At 43.6% G+C, this 12984-nt stretch overlaps 1 protein-coding gene across 4 annotated transcripts in view; it reads left to right on the top strand.

Moving 5' to 3' along the window:
- LOC122059553 (MLO-like protein 11) overlaps positions 1–12984 on the top strand; it is a 185012-nt gene that overhangs the window by 29006 nt on the left and 143022 nt on the right. For all 4 annotated transcript variants that reach the window (XM_042622397.1, XM_042622394.1, XM_042622396.1 and 1 more), the window contains exon 6: positions 544–638. In XM_042622397.1, the coding sequence (XP_042478331.1) occupies positions 544–638 (95 nt within the window). The remainder of the gene's footprint in view (positions 1–543; positions 639–12984) is intronic.

Below are 12984 nucleotides of genomic sequence, written 5' to 3'. Positions count from 1 at the left end.
AAAAAAAAAAAAAGGGAAAAAAAAGAAAAGAGAAACATAATGGTGATCATGCATGCCCCAAGTAGCTATTGACTACAACTAAGATCCATTAAAAAACAATAGACACTAAATTAGTAGTAGATCTAACAAAATATTCCAGCTATCTTATTGATATAGCAATCTTCTAGACAATCTCCTCTCTACACAAATCACATGGTTCCACACAAATCTTCATTCAATCTTCTAGAATATCCTCCATACAAATCTTTTCTAAATCCTATAAAATAAAACAATAAACACCAAAATAGCAACTAAATACTTAATCCCGTGTAGGATTCAAATCCTTAATATTTGGCCTTATAGGTTTGGCCCATTACAATCGTAAACCCAAAAACATTGAGCCATTGCCCATATAACCCATTCGGCACTCAAATCAAGCCGACTTAAACCAAACTTAAACCATAGGTTCAGTTGAACCCAATAAACTAAACCAAACCCAAAACAACAGGCACATCTTCTCTTCTTGATGAAATTGTGCATCATTTCTATTCCATTTTGTTACAGGAACTGCAAGAGGGTCTATGATACAGAGGCAAGCTACATTTGTGAAGTTTCATACATCAAATCCATGGGGAAGGAATAGTTTTCTTGTTTGGGTGGTAGGTAGACAAGCTCTGGTCCTATCGTTCAATTTTTGCTTAGTGACTTTTAACTCCTTTCTGTTGCAATTTGTTATCACTTCTCAATTGTCTTTAGTTTACTGGCTTGCTTCTTAAATTAGAACCTAAAAAATATAGTTGTACTTCTTATGTTGAAGGTTATTAGATGTGTAGTCTAAAGAATCTTGCATAAAGCATATTGTGTTAATCTTAATCTACAATAAAATAGTCGGTATTTGTTATCTTTGACAGAATATTATGTTTTTATCCTTTGGTTCAGGTAGTCTCCCCATTGCATTTTTTACTCAATTTCTTAGTTATGTAGTTAAATCATGGTGATTAAAATCAGAAGTATTCATCAATTTCAGCTCATCATCCATCTTGAGCCTAAGTGTGTTCACTACTGTTTCACCTAAAAGCTTGGAACTTTTTTGGGTAGGGCAGCATCAATGTATACATCAACACTCCCCCGCACGTGCAGGGCAAGATCCCATGGTCCTTGCACATGGAGCTCGCGTGGAATTTCCTTCGCATGACACTGAGGGAGAAGAAATGATGGGAAAACTCTTCCTTTGGACTTCTCAGGAGTCGAACATTTGAGCTCCCTCCTTTCATACCATGTTCTCTAGCTTTTTTACCTAAAAGCTCGAACTTTTTAAGGAAGGGCAGCGTCAATCTATACATTAATAAAATGTCAACTTTATTTGCCAACTGCTGCTGCTGCTCTCTCTCTCTCTCTCTGTCTTTCTCATCTTATGCCAATATTTATGGTGACTTGATGAAAAATGTATAAAACCTGCATTTTTGAGTGATATTTGGTGCATATATGAGATGAAGGGATAGGCATAATATTGTCTTAATTAGGTTTGTGTTCATAGTTTCTATCATTTTGTAATATATATATATATATATATATATTGGTAGAAACCATTTTGTAATAGGTACTAGAAAATGTGAGAGGGAAAAGATGATGTTATTTGATGGGCTTGAGAGAAACATTAGGGTTTTGAGATAGGATTTAGTGAGATAAGTCGGGGAGACTAGGTCTAGAAAAATTGGTCTTTAGTGAAATTTGAATTAGGCCCTGTAAAAAGAGAAGAGAAAAGAGTGAGAGAGAGAAAGATGCGATGGTGGAACTTTGGGAGTCCTAATCTATAAAATTGAGACTGCCCTACTTCATTAATATATAGAGACTAACTCATTACAGAATAGGAAATCTACTAACTCTAACTCTATTGGGTACACCTTTGTAGGTAATTGTGGCTTGCGCTAAACAAGCCATGTTTCCTCTTAATATTTGACTTCTAATACTCCCCCACAAGCCGGAGCATAGATGTTAATCATGCTTAGTTTCTTACGAATCTAGTCCACTCTACCACTCCCCAAGGACTTAGTCACGTTTGCAAGTTGTTCCTATGTTCGAACATGGCTCGTAGAGATAATTCCTTGCTGTAGTTTTTTTGAACAAAGTGACAATCCATCTCAATATGCTTTTTCCTCTCATGGAACACTGAGGATTGGATGAAATATGGATCGGAACTTGATTATCACACCACAATTGCATATAATTGCAATCAAGCCCAAGTTCTGTTAACAACTACTTCACCTATAAGTGACATTAGCCGTGGCACGATACTTGGAATTTGCGCTAGACCTAGCCACAACAGCCTGCTTTTTGGTCTACCAAGAGACAAGATTTCCACCAACAAACGTATAGTATCCAATAGTTGACTACCTATCAACAGGAGATCCAGCCTAATCAACATAACATGTATCCTCAATATGCTCATGTCCATGATCAGAGTACAATAGACCATGACCTGGAGCTTTCTTGAGATATCTCAAAATACGAACAATGGGATCCCAATGTGATGTTCGTGGAGATGACAATGTGATGTCCGTGGAGATGAAGGAATTTGACTCACAACACTAATAGGGAAGGCAATATCAGGCCTATTCATTGTCAGATAATTAAGCTTTCCCACCAACCTTTGATACTTTTCCGGATCATCTAGCGCATCACTCTCAACTGTGAGCTTCATATTAGGTCCATAGGAGTATCCAAAGGTTTGGCTCCTAATATCTCAGTCTCTGTCAATAAATCCAGAACATATTTCCTTTGAGAGAGTGAAATTCCCTTTATAAGCTGAGCAACCTGTGCCAAGAATACAAAGACTGCTTAAGTTTGCACATCATACCAGACTCCCCTTGAGCAACAAACCCAGGAGGTTGCTCCATATAGACCTCTTTATGTAAATTAACATGAAGAAAAGCGTTCTTCATATCAAGTTGATACAATAACCAATAAGAAGCAATAAGAAATATCAAAATACAATCAAAAGCCAACTTGGCAACAGGAGAAAAGTGTCCAGATAATCAACTTCATACACCCGTGCAAAGCCCTTGGCAACTAACCGAGCCTTCAACTGAGCCAGAGAACCATCAGGTTAACCTTGACCACGTAAACCAAGTGACAACCAATAGTGACTTTCCATGAGGTAACGATAAAAGATCCCAAGTGTGATTTTCTTCAAAGCCAGCAATTCCTCTTCCATAGCTGTCCTCCAGCCAAAACTAGTTAATGCCATTGCAACGGACTTAGGAACAGGATGACAAGAAAAAGTAACAAAACTAGTTAATGCCTTTGCATTGGACTTAGGAACAGGACGTCAAGACAAAGTAGATAGGCAAGTATGAAAAGAAGAAGATAGACCAAAATAAAAACCAATTTAAAATGGGATGTTAGTTACAACTCTGAACACCCTTGCGCTGTGCAATAGGAAGATTAATATCAGAAAGGGAAATACCTAGATCAGGAACTATAGGCGAAGATGACGAGGTAGGAACCATAGAGATAGGGGGTGCTAATTCTTCAGGAGGATGATGAGTATAGACTAGCGGATCAATTGGTGGTGGTGGTACTACCGGAGAAGGTGTGGTACCACTAGTGGAGGTGTGGAGGTGGCGGTGGCACCACTGCATCTGTGGTATACTGCGGAAAAGAGTGTTGAACAACATATAGAGGAAGATCATCATCCACTTCAGAAATAACGAGGGACTCATCCGGATAAGAGACAGATTCAAAGAATGAAAATTTTGAAGTATAGGGCAATAACAATGGTAACCTTTTTGAGTACTTGAATAACCCAAAAAGATACACGTAAGAGCATGGGGATCCAACTTGGTAATCCTGGACGATGATCATAAATGTTTTAATTGTTTGTTATCTTATTAATCGAATGCCTTCTTCAGTTTTACAGGGTGCTATTCCTTATTCTTTGTTGCTTCCTTCTGACCCTGTAAATTAAAATGAGGAATAGCACCCTGTAACACTGAAGAAAGCATTCGATTAATAAGATAACAAGTAGTTGAAAAAACCTGAAATATTTTGACACTTTCATCTCAAACAAAAGAGACCTAGCAACCTCCAACAAATGTCTATTTTTCCTCTCAGCAACACCATTATGTTGGGGTGTGTCTGAGCAGGAAGACTGATGTATCATACACCACAACCAACCATAAACTGAGAGAGAGGATAGAAAGTATTCATAGGCATTATCACTTCCTAAAATCTTGACAGATAAATTAAACTGTTTCGGTTTGTTTGTTGAATGATAACTAAGTTTTGAGATGTGACCTCGCTGATGCCACCCTCTCCCTAAACCTCATCCTTATGCCACCCTCTCCCCCGGCAGTCTTCATTGTTGGGAACCCTCTCCGCTCCTCCTCCCACTATTCCCCTGAACTCTCCCCAGCCTTCCCCTGTTACAAACACTCCATCTGAACTCCTCCTGCCCTTGGGTATCTATTGCCAATCCCTCCTCTACTTCCAGGGATGGTCACACCCCGTTCTTCTTCCCCCCAACCCTTGAAAACAACAAAAAAATTTGTTTATGCCCCCCTGGGCTCCTTGACCCCAAAATCGCGAAATGGAAACACTACGTCATCGGCATTTTTTTGGTAGTGGACCACCATTCAATATTGTCAAATCCTCTCTTCACTAGCAATGGAAGATCAATGGCCAACTCTCCACCTTTATATTAGACAATGGTAGGACAGCCATCACCATCACCACATCTGACCCAACCCGCCATTGACTAACCATCATTATGTCCACATCCTTCCTGACCCACAGACTACCATCCCCAGTTCGGGTATTCTCCTAACCCCTTTGTTAGCTCCTTCCTTACCTGATGCCATCATTACTCGCTGTAGTTCTTCTCTTGTTGCCATGCCTTCTTCGCCTGCGCCCACCTTGGAAGGTGCTTTATCGACGCTTTGGTCTATACAGCCCCCCTGCACCCCTCCTTGCCACTAGCCGTCCGCCAATCCTTGATGGGTTTTTTCCCCTGCTGGCCTTTCGCCAGCCCGTCAAGCTTTTATCTCCTCCACAGGCCTTTCATCAGCCCAACAGGCTTCCCACTCCTCTGCTGGCCTTCCGCCAATTCTCGTCTTGCCTGGTCCCTCCTTTACACTTATGCCTGCCACTACACCTCTTCATGGCATTGCCACTGCCAGTCTGCCGGAACACGCCTTGGAAGGTGTCCCTCCTGCGCTCCCCTCTGCTATAGGCCTCTTGCCAAGCCCTCTTACTGTCGGTTCTTCATCTTTGGACATGGTGCCTGATTCCTATCTCAGCAATTCCATCTCCCCTCTTGTTGGCATTGTTGCCCACTCGATCGACCATGACTTGGATGACACTCCTGCTCTCCCTAGGTCTGAGTAGATACATCCTTCATCCCCTTTTGCTGCGACCCTCCCGCAGTTTGAGCATGCTAACTGCGACTCCCTGTTAGCTCGCAACCTGTTGGCTCCAACCCCTCTTCAGCCACCCGCTGTTACCGTCCCTACCAAGCCTCCCCTTAAAAGGCCCCCAGGTCATCTACCTTTGGAATCGTCTTTTGGCCTGGCTAGAAAGCCCTTCAAGATCCCCCACCCTGGCCAGACCCCCATCCTTGCCTAGCCATCTCCTCTCAAAGAATACTAGCACTGGCAAAGGTTTATACCAAGAGCTGTTCCAGCTCGATCCCCCACCTGCTCCTCTGAGCCTTTGCTGCCACACCCCCATCCTTCTCCGCTTGTCTGGAATGTTCGGGGTCTAAACTCCCACAGAAGCATGCCGATAGCTGCTCTACCTTTCGGTCCTCCTCTGCTGACATATGTTGCCTCTTGGAAACCCGGGTCCTTGAGCCCAATGCCTCCCGCATTGTCAACTCTATAGTCCCTTCCTGGTCTTTCGTCTCCAGTTACTCCCATTACCTTAACGGTCGAATTTGGATCATTTGGAATCCTCTCAAGATCCATCTCTTCTGCATTTCCTCCTCTCTTTAATGCATCCACCTCTCTATCTCTGATCCTATCGACTCTAATTCCTGCTTCTCCTTTGTCTATGCCTTCAATCGTGCCCATGAGCGGTCCTTTCTCTGGGATGAGCTTTGGTCCCTCTCTCCCCTCTCTAGCTCCCTTTTTCTTGGGGGATTCCTGGCAACTTTAATGTCATTAGATCTAGCCATAAAAAATAGGGAGGAGATCCAATCGGTACTTCTGCTGTCGATTCCTTCAATATGTGCTTGGACGACATCAATCTAAGTGATCTAAGATGGACGGGGAGCACTCTTTCTTGGCGCAACCGTTACTAAGGATCTTTTAGAGTTGCTTGCAAGCTTAGAGCCTTGGTGAATGAAATTTGGCTCAACTCCTTCCCCTCCTCCCATGCTGTCTTTGATCAACTTGGCATATCAAATCATAGCCCCATCTTTCTTTATGTCTGCCCTCTCATCTCCTTTGGTCCCAAACCTTTCAAATTCTTCGACATGTGGACCCTCCCCTAAGATTACCTCCATAGTCAAAGAAGCCTAAGACACCCAGAGCCTTCTTACCTTTGCTTGGAAGCTCCGCATTGTTAAAAATGCCCTCAAATCTTAGAACATTTCCCCCTTTAGAAAATTCTCCTCCAGAGTGTATCTGTAAAGATAAGCTTGAGGCCATTCAGATCAGACTCCAATCATACTTGCACAATCCACTCTCTTGTAGCTGAAGAATCTTCCACTTCTGCTGAGCTCTCCTCCTTTGCTTAGGAAGAAAGTTTTCTCCGGTAAAAATCTAGGATATTTTTTTGGATGAATAAATAATTCATTACCAAGAGGAAGAATATACAAGGGAAAAAAGGGGGGGGGGAAGGGGGATATAGGAGATCACAAAATCCCAAAAGGCCCAAAAGAGGGGATACAAGGGCCAGAAGGCCAAACTACAGGGGGGACATCAAGAGAAAAAGGGGGGACTTTAATAGAGGGGGGAAGACCTTAGGAGACAACAATGAGCCTGTTCCTTGGGGTATTTTTGACAGGTCTGTGTCGGATAATGCGAATCTTGGAGCTGACCTCAAAGAAGATGGCATTCTAAATCTTGTCAAAAGAACGAGAGTTAGAGTCATCTCCGGAGATTGCGCTGTGCATCCAAATATGGTTGATTGCTGTTGTATCGCATATGGTAGGACCGCTAAAAGTCATGTCAATGCAGAGCCACGCTCTAGACAAAGGAAGAGTGGGTATATAGGACGACCAAATGGATCTAAGGGCCTTCTTCCTAATAGAGGAGGAGAAGGGGCAGAGAAGAAGAGGTGGTTGACATCTTTGGTGCTATTCCAGCATAGGCAGCAGGAGGTTGAGGCCTAGATGTGTCTATGGATAAGGAAAGATTGGGCGGGGAGATAGCTGGTGAGAGCTCTCACCAAACAGTGAAATTGCGGCGAGGGATGTGGCCTTTAGACCATGTGATTTTGTGTCAAAAAGCAGTTGGGGACTTGATACAAATGAATTCCTAAGCTGAGGCCGAAGTGAAGGAGCCCGTTGAGGAGGCGTCCAAAGGACCTTATCATCCCTGCCATGATGGCCGGGAGGGATGGCAGGGAGATCAGACCAAATGTCAGAGAGGGGGGAGAATGGGGAAAGGGACCAGCTAGTGGGGGAGAGGATGGAGGAGACCTGAGAAGATCTGGGGAGCTCGGAGGAGTAAATGGATCTGGGGGAGATGAGGTTGACAAGGATGCCAGATTGGTGCTAAGGGTCAAGCCAGAGGGAGGTGGAGGAGCCGTTGCCAATGGAGTAAGAGAGAGACCTCTTAAAGCAATAGGCCTGGAGTTGAGAATAGAGCTTTAGAGTGAAGAAGCACCCGAGGAAGGGCAACTGACCAAAGGGAATCATTTTTAAGGGGAGAAGAATAGATCCATGAGACCAAGATGCTACAGTGTTTGGGGGCAATTTTCTAAATGAGCTTGAGGATGCCAACAAAGTTGGTCTCATTGATGTATCTAAAACCGAGGCCTCCTTCAGCCTTGGGGGAGCAGACTTTGGACCAGCTGATGGGGTATAGGAATTTGGAGGATTCTTCTCATTTCCAAAGGAAGGAACAGAGAAGGGAATCAATAGCTTTGGATGTCAGAGGGAATGGAGAAGATTCCTGATCAGTAGAGGTACAACCGTACATGGATTGGAGGACTGATTTGATGAGGACTAGATGGCCAGCATAAGAGAGAAGCTTGCCTTTCCAAAGCTGGAGATTTTTCCTGATCGAGTCAAGGATGGGGGAGCAGTGGTGAGCAGAGAGTTTGGAAAAGATGAGGGGAAGGCCCACGTACTTGACCAGAAGAGTACCTAGGGAGAATCCCGAGATGGCAAGGAGGTCAGACTGATGAGCATCAGAGACACCCAAGAGGAAGTTGTTAGATTTGATAGATTTGAGGAGGTTGATGTGGAGACCCGAGTGGGATTCGAAGAGATCGAGAGAGGACATAATGGAAGAGATGGAGAGGGGGTTGGCTTTGGAGAATATCATAAGATCATCCGTAAAAGCAAGGTGAGTGAGAATGAGAGCTTTGCACTTGGGAATGGGGGAGATAAGATGAGTTCAGTGGAGGATTGGATGGAGCGAGAAAGGATTTCAAGGGCAAGAGAGGAGGAAAGGGGAGAGGGGGCAACATTGCTTGATACCTTCAGCAGAAGAGAAGTAACCATGGGGCTGCTATTGATGAGGATGGAAAAACGAGGAGTGGATCCAATAGATGGAGGGAGGGAAAGACATTTGGAGGACATTAGAACTGAAGGCCCAGTGGATGGAATCAAAGGCTTTATGGATGTCAATCTTTAGAAGAGCCACGGGGGAGTGAGACTTATGATCAATGTGAAATAACCTAGAGGGGGGGTGAATAGGTTATATTAGCAGAATTTTAATTCTTTTTCGAGATTAGCCCAAATGTGATTGCAAATAAAAAAATGCGGAATGAAAGTAAATGATTCACAATCACACGACACAAGAATTTATAGTGGTTCGACTCAGTCGAGTCTAGTCCACTCCCTACAAGAATGCTCTTGTAAGGTATTCCACTAGTTTTCCCTTTCAATATAGTAGGCAGGGTAGAAAACCTTACAATATTTTCAGGATAGGAAAATCCGTACAAATATCCTTTATAGGTAGTGAAGCACCTTTACAATCCCCTTTCACGCTAGAGAGGCACCAAAGCTCTTTTAAGGATAAGAGGATCCTTACATAGTCCTAAGTATAGTATAGGAAGATGTAAAACAGTAAATGAGAGAGTGGAATAAGATGGTTACCTCCGGTGTGGCGCAATGAATGAGTATGAGATGTATGAATGCACCTTATAAGTCTTCTCTTTGTACTTGACTTGCACAGTGAGAATATGTAGAAGGTGATGAAGACTTGAGCTTTTTCTTCTTAAAAAGTGAGAACCAAATTGCTCAAGTGATGTAGATTGCTTTGGACTCTTAAAGCTCTTTTGAATGCTCTGTAATGCTTAGGAATACTTTCTTGTTCATTAAGAATATCTTAGGTATTTATAGGAGAGATTAAGAGAGCTTTTTAGATAGGAAATCAGGTCATAACAGTCATATATCGGCATGCCGGTCAACCACCCCAAAGTGCCGGTCGATCGGATGTGATTGTTAGAGCAAAAAAATAGCCATTGGGGTGATTCTGGGCTTGGCCAGTCAACCGGGACTTTTGGCCGGTCGACCTGGTCATTTTTCTGGTCGACCACCATGTGATTCTGCTAGTGCCGGTCAACCAGGGGTCTGGGCCGGTTGACCACCCTTGGGCAGTTTTGGCAGACTGAACAGTTGTCAGTAAATCAACCATAACTTAACGGTCCGACCTCGGATTGACCTGAAACCAGTTGCGTTGGAATTGTGACTCGATTTCCTACAACTTTTGTGAGGGGTCCAACTCCTGATACCAACATTTTGAATACCCAAAATGCCCTTGATTCAGGTTCAAGTGTTTTTCACAGAAAACACAAGTCTTGGTATTCTATTATGTTCACCTCCACCTATGGTTAATCTAACATGAGGACATGCAATGTATGAGTACGTGCACAATATAAATCAAGATGGTACAAGTTACATGACACGGACAACTCTATCCTAGAGGTCTTCGTCTTGTCTTGATACTTGGATCTTCATCTTGGTGCTCCCACTTTTAATACTTCATCTTCATGTCTTGTTATTGGAGTTCTTGACTTGACGTCTCCAAGTAGCTTTGAGTCTTCTTCTTCTTGCTAAATCACACTTAGTCGAAGGTTAAGATTACGGGTTTATTTGTTGTTACCAAAACACAAATAGGAGTGTGGGAATTTCCCCAACACAAAGCCCCTGCAATTTCATGACAAAGGATTATGTTGTCGGCAATGCTTCTACCCGAAAAAATCTTGGATTAAATGGCTTCAGTTGGGTGACACCAACTCTGCTTTCTTCCAGAGATCTTTGAAGGCTAGAACCAATGCTAATTCTATTCTGATGCTCACTTCCAGGGATGGTTCAACCTCCTTTATCCTTCTGACATCAAAGCTGAAGGAGTCGATTACTACTCCACTCTCTTCCATCCCCCCTCCTCCCGCTCCTAACCCCCGCTCCTAACCTTATAAACAAATTCATACCTGACCTGCTCCTTCCCAACCTTCAATCCATCGCCACTGATGATGAAATCTTGTTTGGCATCCTCTCCCACACCACAAACAAAACCCTTGGTCCTGTTGGTTTTTGTATGAAATTCTTGTCCTCCTACTGGGACATCATTCGTGCTGACCTCATCTCTACCATTCGTAGCTTTTTCCTCAACCCTTCCTAGATCAAAGGTGTCAATTGAACTTTCCTTTGTCTCATTCCTAAAAAGGGTGGAGCCTCCTCCATGTCCTATATCTCTCTGCAATCTTTTCTTTACAAGTTCATTGCCAAGATTCTTACCAACCGCATCCAATCGGTTGTTGACTCCCTTGTTAGTGCAAATAAGTCTGCATTCATTGTTGGGAGAAATATTGCAGATAACATTATCTTGTGCCATGAAATTATCAGAGGTTTTGATAGAAAATACCATTCCCTTATTGCGCTCCTCAAAATTGACATCCACAAAGCCTTTGATTCCATTAAATGGGACTTCATCTCTAATGTTCTGCTCCAAATGTCATTTCCTCCAATTTTTGTTCACTGGATCCATTCCAGTTTTTCCTCCCCTCGCTTTTCTGTTTTGTTTCTTGGTTAATGGTAGCCCGGTTGGTTTGTTCCATTATTCTGTGGGCATTCTCCAAGGATGGCCCCTCTCCCCCTTTCTCTTCTATCTTTCTTTTGAGGTTCTTTCCTAGTCCATCCAATTTAAAACTGATCTGCATTTCATCTCCCCTATCCCTAAATGCAAATCTCTTATGGTCACCCACTTGGCCTTTGCTGATGATCTTATGATCTTCTCGAAAAAGGATCCAGTCTCCATCTCCTCTATTATGTCCTCCCTCCACCTTTTTGAGAACCTCTCGGGCCTCCGAATTAACTTCCTCAAGTCCCACCTTTTCCTGTCTGGTGTCTCAGAGTCCTCTAAAGCTTATCTTCTACTTTTGACTGGCTTCTTCTTTGGTTAGCTCCTTGTTAAATTCCTTGGATTGCCTCTCATCACTACCAGACTTTCTTCCCACCATTGCACTCCTATACTTGAACTTATGAGGAAAAAGCTTCGGCTCTGGAAAGGCAAACTCCTCTCTTATGTTGGTCGCCTTGAGCTTGCTAGATCGGTTCTCTAATCCATGTATCTTTACTGGTCAGGCATCTTTGTTCTTCCTTCTTCCACTATCAAGGCCGTTGAGTCCCTTATATGTTCCTTCCTTTGGAAAGGAGTGGCCTGCTCAGATTTGTTCACCTCATCAGCTAGGATTTTGGTTGTCTTCCCAAATCTAAAGGGGGTCTGGGACCTAAAAGATTAAAGGATGTCTACTCTGGCATTCTCAAACTTATCTGGAAAATTGTCTCAAAACAATCCAGTATATGGGTCTCTTGGGTCATTCTTCTCTCCTCAAGGCTAAGTCCCTTTGGACTGCGTCTCTCTCTTCCAATGCCTACTGGGTCTGGCATAACATCCTCAAATTCAGACCCAAGGCTCTTGAGGCTATTCATTACTCTATCGGCAACGGATCCAATACCTCCCTTTGGCTTGATCCCTGGCACCCCTTAAGGATTCTTCTCTCCATAGTCAGCCCCAGATGCATTTACTCCTCTGGATTTAGCCGATCTGCCATTGTAGTTGTCATTCCTTAGAAATGGATCCTGGTCCTCCCTCATTTCTCCCCCAAATCCATTCTCTGCTAAGGGGATGGGCTCTTCTAGGTGAGGGCCAGCAATGCTTAAGGAAAATTTTCTAAACCGAGGACGAGAAAGGGCAGGAAAAGAAGCGATGGTCTACATCTTCAATTCCATTACAGCAGAGGCAGCAGGAAGAGGGAATCGGGATGTGCCGATGGATTATGAAAGACTGGGTAGGCAGACAGTTTGATATGGCCTGCCAAGCAAAGAAACTGTGGCAGGGAATGAAATTCGAAGCAAAGGCAGAGCTAAATAAACTTGAAGGAGAAGGAATCCAGGATATTTTATCCCGTCTACCCCGGTGACTAGGGGGATAGAGGGAAGGGCCGACCAGATATCGGTTCTTTTATTTGTGACACTGTTGGAAAGCTCGTCTTTTGTGCCACCGTTAACCACATCTGGATGGAGAGAAATCTTCGTAGATGGGCTTCTAGCTCTCGCTTCTTCGACAAGATTTGGAAGGCCATCTATTTTGATATCTCCTCCAAGATAGCATCCCTCCCCCCTCATCCTGTCAGGCACTCCCCAGGGAACAAACTCATTGTTGTCTCCTAGGACCTCCTGACTACCATCCTCTCCCCCTTTAACTTGGTCCCCCTCTTGCCGGCTTGCTCCTTTTTCATGGTTTTGTTGCCCCTTTGGTCTGGTAGCCCTCTTGGAGTTTTAGCTCTCTTGTCTTTGTAACCATCTTGGCATTTCTCCCCCCCTCCCCC

The sequence above is a fragment of the Macadamia integrifolia genome, chromosome 13 (assembly GCF_013358625.1).
Source record: "Macadamia integrifolia cultivar HAES 741 chromosome 13, SCU_Mint_v3, whole genome shotgun sequence".
Classification (NCBI taxonomy): Eukaryota; Viridiplantae; Streptophyta; class Magnoliopsida; order Proteales; family Proteaceae; genus Macadamia; species Macadamia integrifolia.
This window is presented reverse-complemented; position numbering and strand designations above follow the sequence as displayed.